This window comes from Hippoglossus stenolepis, chromosome 6, assembly GCF_022539355.2.
Source record: "Hippoglossus stenolepis isolate QCI-W04-F060 chromosome 6, HSTE1.2, whole genome shotgun sequence".
Lineage (NCBI taxonomy): Eukaryota > Metazoa > Chordata > Actinopteri > Pleuronectiformes > Pleuronectidae > Hippoglossus > Hippoglossus stenolepis.
The window spans coordinates 24,160,683-24,181,530 of record NC_061488.1 but is presented as its reverse complement, the minus strand read 5'-3'; the positions used below and the strand labels follow the sequence as shown (position 1 = coordinate 24,181,530).

General features: G+C 41.8%; 1 protein-coding gene across 1 annotated transcript; it reads right to left on the bottom strand.

The window, feature by feature from the left end:
• Positions 1-3,126: 3,126 nt before the first annotated feature.
• nsfl1c (NSFL1 (p97) cofactor (p47)) lies at positions 3,127-13,867 on the bottom strand. Its single transcript, XM_035159445.1, has 9 exons — positions 13,709-13,867; positions 12,174-12,274; positions 11,958-12,035; positions 10,571-10,736; positions 10,282-10,398; positions 7,188-7,297; positions 6,665-6,802; positions 5,408-5,578; positions 3,127-4,322 (listed from the first exon to the last, which is right to left on the bottom strand). Exons 1-9 carry the CDS (start codon positions 13,808-13,810, stop codon positions 4,160-4,162), a joined length of 1,146 nt encoding a protein of 381 aa, XP_035015336.1. The 5' UTR covers positions 13,811-13,867; the 3' UTR covers positions 3,127-4,159.
• Between the last annotated feature and the right edge of the window lie 6,981 nt (positions 13,868-20,848).

The window sequence follows — 20,848 nt, the reverse complement described above, 5'->3', positions numbered from 1 at the left end:
GACATTTTTTGAGGTCAAGGTAAGGTTTATGTTTAGGTTAGATTTAGTTTTTGTTTAAGGTTCAGGTTCAGGTGACTGCAATGTAAAACTAATGAAAAGAGAGTGAACAAGGTGAGCAGGCAGAGAAAAATGATGCTATTCTAGGTGAGGCACTCTGAGTCAAAGCACAGCACTGTCCCAGCAGGCACTCACATCACCACAGCAAATGTGCAGCCATAGCAACACCTGCATCTTATCCACTCACCGTCTATTCTATTCTTAGAATCGTCAAATATTTTCACCCTTTAACTTTTCAATTCCTAACTTCCCGTAATACTCATTAAATGCAGCTAAACAGGGTTTTTTTTCCGGTTTTTGTTTTCCACTGTGATAAAGCAGCGAACTGGCTCTAGTGCCATGGAGTGTTCATATGGGTGTCCACAAGCAAGGAGATAAATGCTGGTTCAAAATACATTAAACTGAAGGAAGAAAAACATATGTGAGAGTGAGATTGTAACTGGAGGTGACACCGAACATCCAGCACAGCGGGTCAGACTGAGTTTGTTAAGTTAATAAAACTCTGCAGAAATGTCAGGGTACACAAAATGGCAAACGAGGACCCAATAGCACGACACTTGAGCAGTTTAGATGTAGCAAGAGTTCAGGTTTAATGAACGAGCAGGGGTCAAAACCAGGCAGACAGTCAACGAGGGGAAACAAATCCAATAGAGAGCAGGCAAAAGGGGAATCCAGGGTCCAAGAAGGCAGAGCAGAGAAACGAGAAACAACGCTGGACCGCTAGGAAAACACACTAGACAAGCTGGCACAGAACACAGGAAATGGGCAGGTATATACTGATTGACTGATGGAAAGCAGGTGAGTCTGGGGGTGGGGCAGGCCAGGTAATTGGAATCCATGGGGAGAGGTGATGCAGAGCAGGGGGGAGTGGCTGAGTTCTGAAACGACATGAGAGATAATATATGGCAAAGCAGAAAACAGGATAGCAGACAATGAAAATACTATGAGCTGACTGAAGTTATGACAAGAAAGCAAACCAAAAACATATTATATCCTCCCAAGAGTCAAGGGTGTACTGAAGCATTGACATGGCACATACATTATAGTGGATTTCAGACATGAACTCTGAAGAATGTCCCGAAGAACGGCGTGCAGACTTTTTCTGGAGATTGTCTTTCACACATGAACAACACAGCAGGAGATTCTCCGCTCAGACACGTTCACAACAACACAGGAATCCCTGAAGCGTTCAGGTGAGGGAAGGTGGAGCAGATTCGGCTGTGGAGATAACATGTTTTTGTTTATTGCAAATTGACACCGGCGTTGGAACTTATCTCTATAAGCTCTCTTCATCAATGTCTGCAACATTTATGGCACTGCTTTTTCATTCTGAGACGTATTCTTTTAGTTTTTTTCCTTTTTGCGTATGTCGCTTTTAAAAAAAAATATCAAACAACACCCTCACTCGCTTGCAATGAGTTCTCCTGCTGTTTTCTCACAGGACACTCTCCAGAGTTTTCACCAGGGGGCTGGCAGGAGAAACTGCAGAGCCTCTCCCTCGGACATTTGTGTTCTCACATACAGGCCCTCCGGAAAATGTTGGGAGATTCTCAAAGAGTTCAGTGCATGTCTGAAAGCAGCTTAAAATACCTGTTGTAACTCTTCTACTACATGACTGTGTCACATTTCTTCCACCAAAGATTTTTGATAGACATAGGTAATATGCTCACTGTTGAAAACCCTCAATAAGATCTTAAAGCAGCATACAGACACTATGAAAATGTCAGCACTGCTTCTATGTAAAAATGTACAACAAAACCAATGCATTTGGTTAAATATCTGAGTTAATATATTTATATTTTAAAACTCGCCTATCACAGTTTTGTAAGAATCCAACACTTGTTCTGTAAAACTGACCTCACACATTATCTTGAGAGGAGAACAAGCATAAATCTTTATTGCTCATTAAAAGTCAAATATTTCTTCTAATGATTAGTCACATCATGAAGTCAGAGGACAAAGAGTGCGATATATATAGTATATTCACCTCTGACTATCTGACAGCGTATAAAGCTTTGAAACAAGCAGCGCTGGCTGATTTGCACACTGTGATTTTCCTTTCAGGCAACATACAACCTGACCTACCTTCTTCATGGAGGTCGCCATGGCTGCATGCACATGGGAGAAGTTCACTTTCAAGCTCTTTGCACGTGGTTAACATTGTGAAAGGGTCGATTTTAACAAAAAACATCATCTGACGATACTCAGGTCAGAAAAAATAAAAAAATCATTGAGCTTCTTCTATTTGGGGATAAACTTTTTTAAAAAACTACTAGAAGTGATTTTCAAGCAAAGATAATGCAGTAAAAGACTGTTCTTATAAACAAGACGGATATAAAACACGGTTTAAGGATCCATGTTGATTTTAGCTTGACTTTTTTTCCTTCAAGTTTGCTCAAACAGCAGGTATATAACAAGTTAGGTGATAATTGAGTTATTGAATTATGATGCAGCAACCTATTGGGTGTTTTTTATTTCTATATACTCTTAATCGATGGTAAGATATTTTGGAAATGTGATGGTAGATAAAAAGATACAAGGTCTCTCTCCAACACAACAGAAACATTTAAATGATCAATGAATGATTCAACATGCTCTGTGCCAAGGTAAGGTTGGTAAGTTGTTTCTGAAACACTTTTATCTTATTAATTGAAAGCCTCTTCAAGTCCCAATAGCAACAACAAAATCTTCTGGGGGAAAAAAAGGCGATGTCTTTCGGACCTTGCAGGATCGTAATAAACACCTCCGATTACGGCGTACCTGCCTCGCACACCCTGCCCATGCAACTCTGGATGACCACAGTCTTCACAAACTGGAGAGACATACACCAGTGGCAGAGACAAAAGTCAGAAATTATCCTGCAAGTCACGTACAAGTCGGCTTCCAGCAGTTTTCGGACACTGCATGTTCATGTGTTTAGGGGGCATAGCTTTGAAAAGAGGACTGATGCGAGGGGGTGGGAGGCATCGGTTGCATTTCTTAAAAATCTAACTAGAATCCATGCTTCTCACTTCACAAATGGTCTAAATGCCATTTTTCTAACTATAACAAAAACACAAGACGATTAAGTTCTTTATACATCAACCATAAAATGGATTTATTACACCAGGAGGTCCAAACATATTTCTGTGTTGCCCCAGGATGCATAGAAGATGTCAGTGTGTCATAGGAATCCACTACTACAAACCAGAGTTTACAATCTATATGATCTTTTGTTTGACAAAAAAGCCATGTGTAGCTGTGATGTTACACAATATCAAAATGTGTAACCGGGACAATCTTACAATCTGTAAAGGAAAAGAGAAAAGAGGGAGAAAAGGCAGCTTAAAAAAATAATTCCATCTGGATTTTGAACAAATGTGTTTGTGGAGGTGAATAAAGGATAGTAAGGCTACTGGTATTGGTTAGCTTGGAGGAAAAGAAAAAAGTGTTTTGTGACAACGTTTTACTTTTCTCTCCAAGCAGAGTTTACAGAGAGAAAAGGAAACGTTTACAAAACCACACTGTCAACATGTACTTTTAATAAGACTAGTATTCCTTATGTGGTTCTGGTTTGTGCGGTTGGAACTGGGACTCTGCCGGTGGTCTGGTGAGGGCTCCAGCACCTGACAGTAAACACAGCTGAAGGGCCAAATGAAGGTTAATAGAAAAGGAGAAGAGGGGAGCAAGTTAATGAAAAAAAAGAGCCAGGTTTATTGACCATCTCTGCAACCAAGCTGCTCCTCAGAAAGCTGGACTGCTGCTGCGTTTTTGGATTAGACCATCTACTGCTCTCAGGGGAACACGTCCCCATCACGACCACAATCAGCATCTGCAGCTTTCCAGAACTTTGAGAGTTCTCTGCTCGATTTAGGAAGGTTTTTAAGTTTCCCCCTTTATTAGTGCCCATCACAGACCACGCAAGGGTGGAGGGTGAGAGTGGTGGTGGTGGTGGTGGTGGGGAGGGGGAGCAGAATGTTACATTTGACTTTAGAAAACAAAACTCAGAAATTAGAAGTCCATATATAAGTCCATGTTTTCTCCTCCCTCAGAAGGGGCAGCAGGTTTCACGTGGCTGCACTACTCTGCCGCACCAGCAGGGATTGACCTTACACTCGGCACTTCACTTTAGCAGCTGAACGATGACAGCGTTGAGGAGGTTGGCCTGCTGCAGTGTCTCGCTCTCGTCCGTCAGCTCCTTGTTGGGGAAGGTGGTCATGAGAACAAACTCTCTGGCGGCCATGGTAGGCCGGGCCGCGACCAAAAACTCGCGCAGGTCAGACACCCTGAGGGACACAACGATACGTTATGCAGGGTTCTTATTCCATAGCTACAGTTCAGATCTTCAAAGAACATTTTGTTACTACAACAGCAACTCTGACTCCTTACAATCGGTAAGGTAATCAATCATTTTTACTGTACCTGATACAGAGCTTGCAAATCTGTGTGTTTTTTGTATCATTCTTCCACTGTAAAATGAACCCCATCCCCTCTAAGAACGTAAACTCTAACATATGGAGGTGTGTGCTCAAATTGTGTATAATCTACTTTTTGGCATAAAAATAAAAAATGTATGTAGATATATTGATGATCGAGATGATTGATGATTCAAATATCTCAGGATAAAAAGTGGTGCCATACACACACACTACGTCCTGTCCCTGTCTGCTGCACCACCCTTCACCTTAACACTCCAGAGGATCTATTCATGCACAAAGTCAGTTTGCTCTGGAGAGAAGCGATCTCTGTCAATACCAAAGTGCAACTGCACCTTGTGAAGACAGTGAAAGAGAGTACGTTGATTATTTTATTACAAAAGACTAATTTCCACAGGACACTGACGAAACAAAGGAGGCAATTATTAGAGCGCACTTGATTTTGCTGAAGAGAACAGATCTGAACCAAACTCAAACTTCAACTAATAAAAAACAACTGCGTCAGGTTTTGTCATCCACATAACTGTATGTTGTCAGATTACTGAGCAAGAAAGAAATTTGTTATTAAAGCAAATAGTAACTGACCGATGGTAATTCTGCTTGCATCTTGACCAAATTAATATTTTATGAATGATAAGTGAGAGAGCTGGACATGGCTGGAAACAGCGACATGTACTGTTAGGCTATAGTACAGTATGATTTACTGATTTATACACTTTTCCTTTGACCTTTGGTGTTTGTAAGCAGCTGCTACAATGACACAAGCATAGGTTAATTTCTCTGCCATTAGTTGCTGCTCGTGGTGTTTTATCAGGAACAGAGCCAATGATGCATTTTGGGTTGAAAAAGGGGGAAACACCCGGCAGAGATGTAATTTTCAGCTGTTTGAAATGGCACAGTAAACATGCAGGAACACAAGTCTCTGTCACAGTCACCTGTGGGTATGGTTGAACTTTTGGACCAGCCTGCCACCATCAGCCAGTCGGATCTGAATGTTGGTGACGGGCTGGGAGGGGTCGAGGGCCACTGAGGTGCTGGCTTGGACCTCGTTGGCAGCCTGGTCCTGCTGGGCGGAGGCCGGAGCTGTAACCAACTCTGGGGTGGCACTACAGGGGGGGAGAAGATCACACTTGATATTTTGTCCAGTCGTGGTCATGATGGATCATATTTACCCAGGACAATCATCTCAGTTTGTCAGTTGTAATATTTTAACATTTGTTTTATGTTGGAATGTTGTTTTTGTTTGTTTTTTATTATAAAGAAACACTTAAGCCTTTAACAAAATAATCACATATAGAGATATGTTGTTTTTGATGGACAGTTTTTTGCAGAATAACATTTATTTTCAGTCCCAGCAGTACAAATATACAAATTCCTAAAAAAAGACTGAACAGCCTCCTGCTGCACAATCTACTGTCAAAACAATCTCATTTTTAGTTTACATGACATAATCCTTTTTCACTAGTGGGCTTCCAATATCCCACAATGACATACGGAAATAAAATAAAATGAATGCCATCGTCTACAGCAGGCACGAAGAAATATGAACTTACCAACTGTAGACAATAGCTTTAACATTAATTTCTTTATACAAACAAATATGAACTTAAAGACTTTGTAAGAAGACATTTGAATCCTGTGTAAGGCCAAGAACTGCTTTCAGTGGTTTTAAAAGGGTTTTCATGATGTATTCCTGCTTTGAGCTTACAAGTGATTTGTCCTGAGCTGCTCTCAAAGATGAACCATCCACTATGCTGTAAGCAGGAAAAAGCCGCTTAGTATTCTTTACTTTATTAATTCTAAGTTGGCATCTAATTCTATAAAATATGATCCCTTTGCTCAAAGTGAAAGAAGCTGCACAAAGTGGATATTAGATTTGTATTCACTCGATACAAAAAAGTGTAGAACGTAAAGCACATGTACTATTTGAAATGTATTGCTGTTTTATGTGTGCTGATATATTTTTAGACAGGACAGACAACTCTGATTGAGAGCTGAATGTGCTCCAAGAGTTTGGAGTAAAAATAACAATGTCGTCTGACATTCAAGACCTAGAATTAGGATGATTCATTGCCATGTCGAGTAAGACTGATTTACCAGCCTTTACTTACACTGAACTCAGCTGCTGCTTTTTGGAACTGTAAAGATTCACAAACCATGTTAAATAGAAAAACAAGACTCATCAATCTCACCTTCCCAACTTCTGTCCTTCACCTCCAAAGGCCCTAAAAGCCAACTTGGGTTTGCTGAAGTCCTCATCCCTGTGGTCCTCCATGTCCAGGTTGACCTGGCCCCCTCGAGACCGCTGCCTCAACTCCAGGGGGATCTCTCTGCAGGGTGACAACCAACAGTAACAGGGGCTGAATGCTGTCAGTGTTGCTAATGTGTGCTGTTCAAGCAGACAATGGTGTCTCGTGGTCAAATATAGTTGTGAGGACACTCATTGACATAATGCATTTACTAGCCCCATACCCTAACCATCGCAAATAATTGCTTAACCCTAACCCTAAAACCAAGTCTTAACCCTCAAACAACCCTTTGAATTTGTGAGGACCAGCCACAATGTCCTCACAATGATGGTATTGAACCAAAATTGGCCCTCATAACTACAGAAAGACATGCGCACACACAAATATAACATTAAAGACAGGGTGTTTTCTAAGGCCTATGATGACCATATGTGTAACCTAGATGAAGTTGGCAGGGTGTTCTCACCCCCTTCTGATTGCCTCGAGGAAGTTGGAATTTCCAGGATCGCTGTAGTTTCTGAGTTCTCCATTATCCAGACTGAAACCTGTCTTCCACAGTTTGAGCACCACATGTACCTAAAACACACACACACACACACACACACACACACACACACACACACACACACACACACACACACACACACACACACACACACACACACACACACACACACACACACACACACACACACACACACACACACACACACACACACACACTTAATTCCAGGGCTTATGAGGTAGCAAGCCAGTGTGATAAAGTAACCAACTATTAACACTAATCTTAATTGTTGCTTATTTAATGTGCTTGCCCACCTGATTGTGAACATGTAATGAATTATTATAGAAAAAGAATTTGGTTTCTCTTAAGTTTTAGCCCAGTCTGTAAATAGCTATTGAAATTTAAAAACCACAAACTGAATCAAAGTCTTTGTAACTAAGAATCATTAGACCTTTAGATTTATTTAGCGTCACCTTCACTGTGAAGCAGAGATGGGAAACAGATGGCCTTCAGACCATATATTGTCAGTAACAGTTTGTATCTAGTAAATTATTTTTGAGGTCAGAAAGACTTTCTTTTCAACCATGCAAACGTATTCTGCTGATCCACACAACTTTTCCCCCTCAGTCGAACAATCTGGTTGTTATTTTCTAGTTTCTAGTGAGCACAGCTGCTTCTTCAAAATGTCACATTTCATTTTGACAGACCAATTTCAAATTGAACACGTGGCTACTAAATGTTTCATGAGCAGCTGTTTGTCGTCTGTCGATACAAGGAGTGAAGACGTGACCGTGCAAGAGAAAAAGTCACATGTAAAAGAGAGAGGAGGCCACAGGTAGGTTTATCGTCTCTCAAAGGTAGTTTGTAAGATGTGCTGTACGACCAAGTCAAAAATAAGGTTGCGTGTCGTTTGGGTTTTCCGGATACCAATGCTAAACCGATATTTATTTTCTTCAAAAAAGCACCAAAGAGGGACATTAACAAGCTCTTCAGGAGAGGGAAGCCCCGCAAAGCAGCCGGACCTGACTCTGTCTCCCCATCCACCCTGAAGCACTGTGCTGATCAGCTGTCTCCATTGTTCAGACATTTTTAACACCTTACTGGAGACATGTCAGGTGCCAAACTAAACCTGTAAACTGAACAAGGAAACCTCTAACTTGATGTATTATTAGAAATATTAAGGTAGGCCTGTAACAATTTTTCACTACACTGGCTTCCGTTTAAATCTAGAATAGAATTTAAAATTCTCCTCCTCACCTTCAAGGCCCTTAATAATATGGCACCATTATACCTCAAAGAGCTGATAGTACCATATCAACCCACTAGAGCACTGCGCTCCCAGAATTCAGGCTTACTTGTCGTCCCTAAAGTCTCTAAAAGTAGAGTAGGAGCCAGAGCTTTCAGCTATCAAGCTCCTCTCCTGTACGTTTAAGAGGAGGCTTAAAACCTTCCTTTACGATAAAGCTTATAGTTAGAGCCGGTCCAGGCTTGTCTTTGACCTGCTCTTAGTTATGCTGCTATAGGTCTAGAAGGTCGGGGGACACATGACACACGGAGCTTCTCTTCCCAGCTTCTCCTTCCTCTTCTCAATCCTTATCACGTCAAAGAAATTAATATCTCATCAATACATGTTACTGACTTGACTTCTTCCCCGGAGTCCCTTTGCCTTATCGTCTGCAGATCCAGGGCCGTGACTGCGGCCACATCGTGGATTATGATGGTGGATCGCGTATCAGAGATCGGAATGGTGGATCCTGTATGGCGGAATCTGTATTGTGCTGGCTGATCGAGATAATAATGGCGCATCCTGCATCGTGTTGGCATCTGATAATTCATTGACCTTCCATTATGCTATAAGTGTTTATTCTAATCAATGCTGCAAATACTCTTATCTTTCTGATGTTCTCCTTTACACGTGGCATCTATTGCACTTCTGTCCGTCCTGGGAGAGGGATCCCTCACATGTGGCTCTCTCTGAGGTTTCTACGTTCTTTTTACCCTGTTCAAAGGTTTTTTTTTTGTAGCTTTTCTTTACTCTTGTTGAGGGTTAAGGGCAGAGGAAGTCACACCTTGTTAAAGCCCTATGAGACAAATTGTGATTTGTGAATATGGGCTATACAAATAAAATTTGATTGATTGATATTGTCATTATTGTGAAACCATTTAAAATAGAATATTCAGTCAGATGATTGAATTAGAGTAAAAAATATTAAAATATCCAAAATAAATAAAACAAACCACAGACAATCAAAACAATGAATTGAAGGGACCAAAATTTGCCCTTGGTTACATTTTAAACATTTGGCACAGGATATACGTTACCAGCTCAGTAAACAGGATGGTTATGATTTACATGAGCTTTTAGCTTTGTATTAGGTTAGTATTCCCGCGTTTCCTCTAGGATTGTGTGTGTGTGAGTGTCTGCTCGTCTCTGTTGCTCTTCACACAGACAATCATAATTACTTAGTTATGAATCAATGGTGTTGCATCATGAATCCGGTTTGTTCTGGTCACTTAACACTCGTCTTTTGTGTAGCAGAGAGTGCGCACAAAATGTTGGGCTGTTATTCAATGTGTTAAAATAGTGTCTCATAAATTCTGGAACTAATCAAGGAAAATGTTTAGACACATTTTTGGTCACATGTACGCTTGGAACGGGGTCACACAAGCAGTCAAACACGGAGCATCCCTCTGCTTTCAAATGCATCACTAGGTGCCCCATTAACTTTGTCGTGTTCCTCCCTTTAAACGGAATTGTTTTCAAACATTTGCTGCATGTCCCTGGTGTCGGAATCATTTCTCATGAAACACAGCCACACCTTTGAACATTTAGCTTTAATAATTTTGTTGTTGTGTCAACTCGAGTTAGAGGTAGCTACTAGCTAACCAGTAGGCTAACGTTATGTGCTGCCAGAACCATCAGCATTGTTATTCGGTCCAGTAGGTAACCTCCATGTAAGAACTGGTGCCTGACCCTAACTATGGTGTCTCATAGTGCCAAAGGTACTTGATACAAAACAATCACTGAAAAAAGTCCATCAGGATGTACACTCACATCCTGCTGGTTGCCGCCGCCGCCGCCGCCAGCGCCGACGCCGCGTCTCTCTCCAGACACATAGGCGGACTCCTCCTCAGGAGCTGCTCCTAGCCTGTAACCTCCCCCCAAAAAGGCCTGGGTGATGAGAGGTGATAATAAAAACACAATATGAGTCAATGGGATTGGATCACCAAGAGGAAGGAGAATTATAAATAAAAAAGACGGTCATAAAATTGCCCAAACCAAATCAAAATATACATAAACTTCATCTGCTATTAAGAGATTGCTCTGATGAGCTTTCTCTTACCTTGGCTTTACTGGTCTCTCCTGGACCTCTCCCACTCCGGTCCAGAGGCACAGCTCCATGTTCTCTGGCTCCTTTGAAAAGATCCTCCACCACCTCATTGGAACTCTTCTTCTTGGGAGGTCCAACGATCTGCTGCCCACTGCGCTCTGATCCCCCTGCAAAAAACCTGGAGGGGGACATAGGAGGGTGAATCAAGACAGAAGGGAATTCTTCCACAGAACACGTAACAGAGTACAGATTAAGGAAAATAAAATGAATGATCAACTAAGTCAAATAAGTAAAATAGTTAGATAGATCTATGTGTAATGCATAGTGCTGCAGGTTTTCATGCCTGTGTGACTCGAGCAAGACCGATATGGATACTTGGGGCTGATGCCAATACTGATATTTGAGAGTAATATACCATGTCACAAATACCATGACTCAACAAGATTATCATCATCAAACCTTTATGACAAAGAAATACAATTGAGGTGCGAACTGTAGCGAGTCAGAGACGTCAGCATAGTCTTAGCGACAGAGAGAGATAGAGATATATAGAGAGAGAGAGCAGCTGACGAAAACCTGTCAATGATCTCAATATCTTTCATTTATTATCTAAGGCAGCAGGGCTCCATCTGATTGGCCAAATATATTGACATACAGAGCGTGAAGGCAACACCATTTATCGCAGTTCAAGCTGTCTTTTGCATTATGCATATCACGCATGTTGACATCATGAGAAGATAACTTTTCCATATATCACGCTGCCCTAATATAAATTATGTATAATTGATTCTAAATAAAACAATTAATGTTTATTAGTTCAGCTTGCTCAGGGACTGCAATGTAAATGGACAAAAATTCCATTATCAACATCACACAGTCCCTTAACAGCCAGTCCACTGCACTGCTCCAGCAGGACAATATGCTGATGCCGCAGAAAAACTGTGAACAACCTGTCCACAATGAATGAGGTGAAACCTAAAATAGTTTGGTGCATTCTGGACTAACACCCACTGAGTGAGACTTTCTACCATACAAACACTGTGGATGTAGAGCACAGACAGAACGCTTCGTAAAACCTAGAACTTTGTCCCAACGAGAGCTACTGTTACTACACACACAAGCAGTCATTTTATTTATATATTTGTCCCTGCGTCTATATCAATCCCTGATTCACTCAGAGGTTGACACTCAATCTCTACCAGGGCCATGAATGTTTTTCTATAACATTTCTAATACCATGATTTGTGAGTTTCTTGTGGAGGAAGGGCAAATATCTTTCGTATGGCGATCAAATCAATCATGGCAGAAAAAAGTCTTGACTTAGTGCTTTATCATGTACTGTCACTGTTAAGTGAAGACTACTGATAAACAAACAGACGATGCAGGAAATTTAACTCACCTTTGACCTTCTTCCTCGTCACTCTCCTCCTCTGCCTCATGCATCAGATCTCTGAAGGACGTCACTCTGGGCTGCGAGCTGATATTAAAGAAATACACCGGGTTCATGCATTTAATTGAATGTCGTTAAATTATACAGATGATGAGGAGTGAGCCAAGTCTTTGTACTGATGTGGATACAGTGGCAGAGAATTAATAAAAGACAATACAAACACACCTTGGACCTGCAGACCGGGAGACCGAGGAGCCTCCCTCAGGTTGAGGGAGTGTCACTATGTCGTCATCAGCTCCGTCCTCAAAGAAACTGGCGAGTGCAAGCTGTAAAGAGGCAAAGGTAACAAGTCAACAGATGCATTCCACTTAAAGTGGCTCTGCTCAGTGCTGACTTAACATGATGCACACTGACTTAACACAGTGCATGCTGGTTAGAAGAGCCGTTATTCTCCTCCAGCTGCAGCACCTGGGAAACTCTTATGTTTTTATTCTAAGAAATTCAAATGCATTATCAGCCATTTGTTTCTCTCCAAAGACGTAGAGATGTATTCAATGTTGTTCTGGTAGTTTTTTACTACAGTTTTCATTTTCAGCTTTAAAAAGCTTTTGTTGGTGCAAAATAAGTTGTGATCTTATAGGTTGTATGTTCATCCTTTATATTGTATTATTTCGGACTTTTGTTTTTAATCATAAATCAGAACATACATACAAGAACTTGTTAAGGACATAAACAAACTATACAAGAAAAAAAGATTAGTGGAGGTTTTAATGAAAGTACATGTATGTGTAATCTTTTAGATTAATATTAATTAATGGGGCCAGGACTTAAGAGGCATACATCAAAACACAAAGTGAGAAATGAGTAATACAGGTTTTGATGTATTTTTACTGTCAAGTCTTTGGTTCCCAATGAAACAGAAAGAAATAAACATGTTCTCTCTCTAACAGGGTTCCTCTGACACATATCACTGACTTTTCCCTCATATGTTTTCATGAAACAAGACACTGATTTAGATGAGATGTGTTTTCGACTCACTGACGCTAAGGGAAGAAGATTTGTTTAGTCCTCCCGTGCAGCCGCAGTCTGAGCAGGTCCAGCTCAAACGCACCTAACAGCATCTTCATCCTGACACCTCACCGCCTGTCTAACAAGTGACATGTGTGATCACCTCAGTAACTGTATGTCCTGTCTGTTCTCTACAGGACAGATGTTTACAACATGGCACCGCAGCTGATTCATGTACTTTCTCTTTCTAACCGCAGAGAAACTGAATCACAACAGTCGTTAGGTTTCATTCTATGTATCTCACTCACAGTATAATAACAATACGAGTGGTTAAGTGTCCGACTTCATTTTCCTGCCCACAGACACTCACTTCAACAGCATTAGTAGCTAACCGGAGTTGTTAGCTAGGTTAAACCAACATTAACCCAGGCTAACGCTAGCTAGCACGGCTCAACGGACGCAGTCTAGCGTCAGCCACACTTAACGGCAGATAATGTTAAGTGAGACGACAGGGAAGGGACTTCTTGAAACTAAGACCGTGTCGGCTGACGAGCAGCACAGCAGCCGTGTTGTTGGTGACAGAAAGCGGCCGGGCCATTGTCAAAGGGTGACTTGCACAAATTACCGGCAACAAGGGCTAGCGTTAGCCGGCGAGCTATCCGTCTGACACATGACATGTTGCCGCCGTTTCCTCGGGACTGGCCGCAGAACGCTGCACCGCAACTCGGCTGAAAAGCACCGAGAGGACGTACCTGCAGGTTCCAGCCGGCGGACTCCAGGAAAAAGCGGGCCCTCTCCTCGTCCACATCGGTCACAGCGACGAACTCCCTCACTGACTCCTCTTGGCTCGCCATTTTGATTTGCTCCTCCGCCGACTCGTCCGGCTCCACCTGAGGAAACAAGCAACAGATGATGGTTCCTATGTGGTTTCACAGCAGGAACCATCATCACAGAGGCGTAGACACACATAGAGAGTATAATAACACGACTGACATGTGGATTAAACACGTTTCTATCATTTTTACAAGAATATTTGGGATTATTTATTTTAAAAGTCCACAGTTTTATCACATTCACGATTTGTGGCGCTGTTAATGTTTTGACCACTAGGTGGCAGTCTATCCACGGGTTACACAATAAGTCCTGCGCTTTGTCTGTGTAGAACAAAAGGTCTGAAGCGTTGACTCGGGATCACAGCAGATGTGCATAACACTTGTGATTTAAAGTCTTTATGTTTGATAAAAGAAACTGAAGAGGATCTAAGCAGCAATGACAATTGAATTGGAGAAGTTTTTGCCAGTAATGGTAGAATATGTGAGAACGCTTATTGTATATCAAGCGGTCTTTTTGTAAATTAATCATAGTCCATGATCAGTAGCCACCACGATCATGATCCACCACATAGTACAAATACACTTGATAGAAAATATTTACTTTATTCATAGTGTTTATTTTTCTAGGACATTTGTCTTTGAGTATGATGATGCTCATGTTCATTAATATTTTCATTTTGTTTAGTCTCTTCTCATTTAATGTGTTTCGTATCATATCATCTTAAACATAAGCTAGACAACCTTCATTGTTTTTCATTTCAGTTGAAATTGATATATTGTGGAACCTCGGGCCATAGAGAGAATTCAAATCCTTGGCATCATACTGATAAGTTCTTAAAGGTCCGGTGTGTAGGATTTAGAAATTGCATATAATCTAAATAGTTATGGTTTTATGAGTGTATATCCACCTGAAATTGAGAATTGTTGAATTTTGTTACATGAGAATGAGCCCTATATATTTACATAGGCAGCAGGTCTTCTTCCACAGAGGCTGCCAAGTTGTACCGCCATCTTTCTACAGAAGAGGGACAAACACTGGCTTACAGCAACTGAAGGCCACAAAAGGTTTGCCTTCACGCTTGCAGGGGGAAGATGATGATTCAGTTGTTTGCAATCTGCAACGTCACCACTAGATGACACTAAATCCTACACACTGAACCTTTAAACTTTAAAAAATTTGTTGGTAGTTACTCCCCACTGGGTTTTCTCCAGCTAGTCCTGCTTCTTACTACAGTCCAAAAACATGCAACTACAGTTAGTTGTTTACTTTAAATTAACCGTAGGTGTGAATGTGAGCATGAAGAGTTGTTGGCCTTGTGATATGGTGACGACCTGTCCAGGTACCCCGCCTCTCGCCCAATGTCAGCTCCAGCTCCCCTGCAACCCTCAAACAGATAAGCAGTATGAATTACAGTTGGATGATGATTAGAAAGGTGTTTTGCGACCATTTAATTGGGTTAGGGTTAGGGTTAGACAAACACAAGTTTGTCTCCTTGTGCCAGTCCGCAGTGAAACAGGTGTGTGAGACAGCTCACCTCTGACAAACTGTTCCAGTAAACACCTGCCTCTGATGTCGGTGTGACAAACAGATGGAGAGAGCATTGCCATGGGAGATACCCTGGTACCCAAGTTGTGATAGCAGGTTGGTCAGATGGCACAAAGCAATAAGCACTAGACAGATTGGGAGCGTCTTAATTGTTTCTGGTGGGAAACAGGTCGACGAACCTTCATGCGTTCACTGTTGGTTGTTTGATCTTTGGGGCTAATTAAACTGCAGCAGAGTGCGAAAACCATGTTGTCACATCACCTTGTGGAGCCCAACCCCCACTTCTCCTCGATGCACAGAAAGAACAAAAATAAAGTCAGAAAAAAATGCAGCACAAAGCACTGAGGAGGTTTAAGCAGCAGCGATTTTACAATTTATTGTTTCCCCTTTGGATGTTTTAAGCTTCAGGGTCTGTGAGATGAGGCAACAGCACCCAGAATCAGGGCAAGAGAGGGAAAGACACCAGGAAGACATTGGAAATAAGAGAAAGCTGCTACCACAGACTGAAGCATTGAGAGCAAGAAGAAGTGTGCAGGAGAAACAGAGAAAGAAACAAGAAAAATTATGAACTACAGACAAAAGCGATAAATCAGACATTGGTATTGTGTAACTATACCTGACGCTGATCACACCAGGTTAGGAGAGTCGGAGTCAGCCATAACCAAGGTGGGGGGTTGACAGCTGTGGATGTCGCCTCAGGAAAGCCTTGAAGGCATGTGTTTGTGTATGTGCTTTATCTTCCCATGAGACTTAAGGCTCATGTTGTTGTCTTGTAATATCACCAGCAGTGTATCATTACAAAACAGACAGTGGGCACCATCATGTCAATTTGAATGTCAGCACAAAGAGAGAAATGTCTGAAGCCCTGAAAGTCTTCAAGGGGCAGAACACAGAGAGAAAAGACGATGCAAGGAACTGATCCAGTGAACCTGATGGAAAGAAACAAAGTGTATGAATGGGATTCAGTATAGTAACTGGGTGAGACAAGCAAACATAAAGCCATTATATTTTAAATAGAATACTTTGCCGGAAATTGTTTTGAGAAATATACCTTTTCGCTTTCTTGTTGAGATTCAGATGAGAAAATCTATACCATACTCATGTCTACTTGTAAAATATGAAGCTAAAGCTGGGAGTTGATAGTGTGACTTAGCATGAAGAATGTGAGGACAAACTGGTAGCCTTGCTTTGACTGTACAAGCTCAATTTGCTCCAAAATGCTGAACCATGAGGAAGCCTGCGGACACCTTTTCAGGGTATGTGCCCAGTGAGCTTCTTACATCAGATTGAATGATATTTCATCTTTGAATTCTTCTGAATCCTCACACGCAAGTTTTGTCTCAAGTCAGGTGTCTACCCGGCCCACAAAGGAGGTGGTCTTCGTGGGCAACGTAGAACCATAGAGGATGAAGACGTAAAAAGAGTTTGTTGTGAGGATAGCTGACACTGGTGTCGATGGGGTGTCAACAAAACCATGTGATCTCTGCAGCGGAGTTATTACATGATGTACAGCCTCTGTATATTTTGATGCAGAATAATAAGCAGAAAAACTAAGTAAACATACCTTAGTTAAGTAGATACATAGTCTGTCAGTGTCTTTCAAAATAATATAATTAAATCTAATAAAAGGATAGTGCTGCGGAGAATGTGTGTTTTCCAGCTAAAATACAAAGGAATAAAATATAAATAGATATTTAGTTTTTTTTACATATAAATGTTTGGTTTTCATCATTTTGATTGTGGACCAAACATCAGCCACAGCGCTGGTTGTCTGTTTATTCAAAGTTTATTAAAAAAGAAATCACAACAGTCACAAAAACTGCTCTTCAATCGGCCTTTGAATAAACATGTGTGTAGCTGATAAGAAGAACAGTTCTTGAGATATACAAGTCACATACTGACAGAGCTTTCTGGAATCACTAGACAGAGGAAAGGTCACTGTTATTGATAGATTGTTCTTTTTCATTTTCTAACACATACAGGTAGATGGAGGTGAGGAGGGAGGGAAGAGGGAAGAGGGTAAGGAGGGTAGGGGGTTAAGGTGTAAGGTAGTGGGGGGAGCTGGGATGAGGGGATGATTGACAGGGCAGAGGGAGAGAAAGGATGGGAGAGGAGATTAGGAGGGTTTGAAGTTGAAGAGAAAACAGGGGAACCTCCTCCTCGTCGTCCCCTCATTCTCCTCCTTCTCTCTCTTCTTCCTTTCTTTCTTTTTCATCTTCTCCTCCTTCTTCCTTTCTTTCTTCTCCATCTTCTCCTCCTTCTCGCTCTTCTTCCTTTCTTTCTTCTCCTCTTTCTCCTTCTTGACCCTCTCCTTGTAGCTGTGAGTCTTCAAGGCCTGTTCCTGAAAACACAGAGACAACATAAGTTTCACTCTTTTCTTTTTCAAAGTCTGAATCGGAAACAAATCAACAATCCAATATTATTCAATCAAAATGAGTTGGTGTAACGTACCTGAAGCACAATGTTCTGCTGGATCGGGAGTTTTATGGCATCCTCCAGCTTGATTTCCTTTTCTAGGGACTCCTCGTGCTCGGTGGACCTCCTTTCATCTAAGTCTCTAATATTTTTTTGCAGCTCCTCTATTTCCTCGGACCTGCCCTCATTTTTGAGGATGTAGTGCTGCAGCTTGTCCTGCTGGAGCTTCAGGTCTGCATTCGGGGAGACGACCTCTTCCTCTTTTACTTTAAAGAGGGAGATGACCTCTTCCTCTTTTACTTTAAAGCTCATGTTCATGTTTCTGAGCTCCTTCTCCAGCTCCTTCTTTTTGGCTTTTTCAGACTCCACGAGCTGAATCAAGCTGCTCAGGTCGTCTTTGGACTTCAACAGAAGTGAGGCAGAAGACTCCAACTTCTCGACCATCTTCTTCCTCTCTTCTCCCCAGGAAATATTTTCCATGGTGATCTGCTTTTTGAGAGCAGCGTTTTCAGCCCTCAGCTTCTCCAGCCGTTGGTTTTCAGCCTCTAGGTCTTTCACCCGGGTATTTTCAGCCTTCAGCAAGGCATTTTCAGCCTCCAGTCGGCCGTTTAGTACCTCCAGCTCCTTCAGCCAGGCGTTTTCAGCCTCTAGCTCCTCCAGACGGGCACTTTCAGCCTCTAGCTCCTCCAGACTGGCATTTTCAGCCTCCAGCTCCTCCAGCCAGGCGTTTTCAGCCTCTAGCTCCTCCAGACGGGCACTTTCAGCCTCCAGCTCCTCCAGACTGGCATTTTCAGCCTTCAGCAAGGCATTTTCAGCCTCCAGTCGGCCGTTTAGTACCTCCAGCTCCTTCAGCCAGGCGTTTTCAGCCTCTAGCTCCTCCAGATGGGCGCTTTTAGCCTCCAGCTTCTTCAGACGGGCGTTTTCAGCCGCCAGCTCCTGGTTCTCCCTCTGCGAGTCCTGGAGGGCTCGGCGGAGCCTTTTCTTCATGCTGCACTTGTGTTGCTCATCTCCTGAGCTTTTGATCCTCTTCATGTCGATTAACAGGTGCTGCAGTGTAGCAAGAAGGTTTCTTCTGTAGCTGTGTACAAAAGTTTTTGTAGAGTATTCTCTTGTCTTGTGATGGTCGAAAGTCACTGGAGAGAAGTTTCTCATGTGTCTGACGTTGGTTCACGGTCTACGTGTCTGGTTCCACTGACAAATGTTTCTCTTAAATAGGTGAGCTAATTTGCTATGATCTGTTTCTACACTAGTATGACTTTGAAGTTGATCAAAGGAGGATTCCTATCAAAGGAGGATTCCTTCGATCAACTTCAAAGTCATACTTTAATCACAGATGAAGACCATAGCGTAGAACGTGAAGGCTGAACCAAAATGAGACTGTCTGGTTCACAGAGGCTTTCCGTCATCCGCATCACCAGCTCGTCAAGAAAGTTTTAAAAGTTTTTTTTAACCACTGTTCTGTTGAACTGAAGCATTGGAGCCTTTATTTCTCGAGGATGATAGTAAAGCATTTTTTCAGTCACATTTGAAGGAGCCTTCGAAATGTGACAACCAGTTGCTGTCTTCAAATCGGTCTTCAAATGCAGCTTCCGAAGGATTCAGCCCCTGAATTGAGACACAGCTATCACCCTACTAATATTAGGGTCCTGGATTAATGTCTTCAAGAGCATCTCTTAATGAACTTTAGGTATTGTTCAGCATATATTTTTGAATTTAAATGAGCCAGGCTACCTGTTTCCCTCCGCCTCTAGCCTTTATGCTAAGCTAAGCTAAATGCCTCCTGGCTCCAGTCCCATGGTTAGCAATCACAGAGGAAATAAATATCTTTCCCAAAATATTGAGCTATTGATTTAAAAATAAAACGTTGTGCTCACAAGGTGTAAAAGGCAGATTGATCATATGCAAAAATATTTCCTGTTCAACAACACTGTAAACTTCATACTGTAGTATTTAAAAACAAATCCCCATTCATCATTACGACAAAATATTCTTCAAAAATCCAATTATTTTTTAATGTAAGAACAGGAGGGCAGATCTTGTGTGAGTATCCTGATTATCTGACCTCCTGCACTCACTGCCATCTGAGGAGAAATACACTCCTGCTGTGAGATACCTCAAGCAGCCAAGCAGGGTAATTTAACCTTGAGCTACCTGCAGGTCAATAACTAGCAGAGCATTGTGAAAGACAAGTAAAACAGCAGCTTGTAAAAGTGAACCTGTTGTACCGAGCATGATTAGGACCATAAACCCTGACCATCCCTCCATATCTGTGTACCCCACCCCTCTAAATCACATATGCACAAGTTGTTGAATTATCTTGCTCTTCTTTCCTTCCCTCAGGCAACGGCGCCATGTTGAAAGAGAACCACAGCATCGTTTATGTCTCATCACCCCACCCTGATCTCAACTGGTCTCGTTTCAGGAAAACACCTAACCTTTTGACGGAAATGCACTTTAGAAAAATACGTTATGGGAAGCATAAGGATGTGAAGGCACATTAAAATAAATCAGACATCTTATCTCTTACTTGTTAAATTAAATGTGTGAATTTCTGTTCTGATCTGATCAGCAAGCAAACGTACATCAAAAGTATAGTTGGTCAAATAAAACTGATTTCCTTATACTTACCTGTCATTTGGACTGTCCTGTTCCCCAGTCTCATTATAGATAACAACATTAGTATATTTTGTTCTCCCCCAACTCTTGTTCACTCTCCTCCCACTGCAGGAGTGTCAAGCAGAACAATATATCTCCCTCGCCTCCAGGCCTCCAGACAGTAGCTAATAGTGGCAACGTTTTGTGAGGGGTCAAGGCCTTGTGTTAAGTTAACTGCCCTGCTAAAGGTCAACAGTCACAAACCATTGGTTCTTCAGAGTGGGAATCTGAAAACAAAACTGGACATGATGTATGAGCAGCCAGCATGCAGGGGGATTCTGGGCAACACGTGATAGAGAAAAAAAACATGTTTGGCAATAACACCTTATCCAATCAGTTATATTTATATAACTCGAGGACCTTGTTTTATTTTCTTTGTAACATGATGAATTATTCTTTACTAGTGCAGGGTCTGTTATACCTGCCTGTTCGCTTGTCCTGTG

What these genes read in the sequence shown, in the direction of transcription:
- nsfl1c (XM_035159445.1), bottom strand. Translation starts at nt 13,810, where the DNA reads ATGGCGAGCCAAGAGGAGTCAGTGAGGGAGTTCGTCGCTGTGACCGAT. An exon ending in GCGGCGGCAACCAGCAGGAT is followed by an intron (nt 7,298 to 10,281) that starts GTGAGTGTACAT and finishes TGTGTGTTTTAG; the next exon opens with GTACATGTGGTGCTCAAACT. An exon ending in GAAGGACAGAAGTTGGGAAG is followed by an intron (nt 5,579 to 6,664) that starts GTGAGATTGATG and finishes CCCCCCCTGTAG; the next exon opens with TGCCACCCCAGAGTTGGTTA.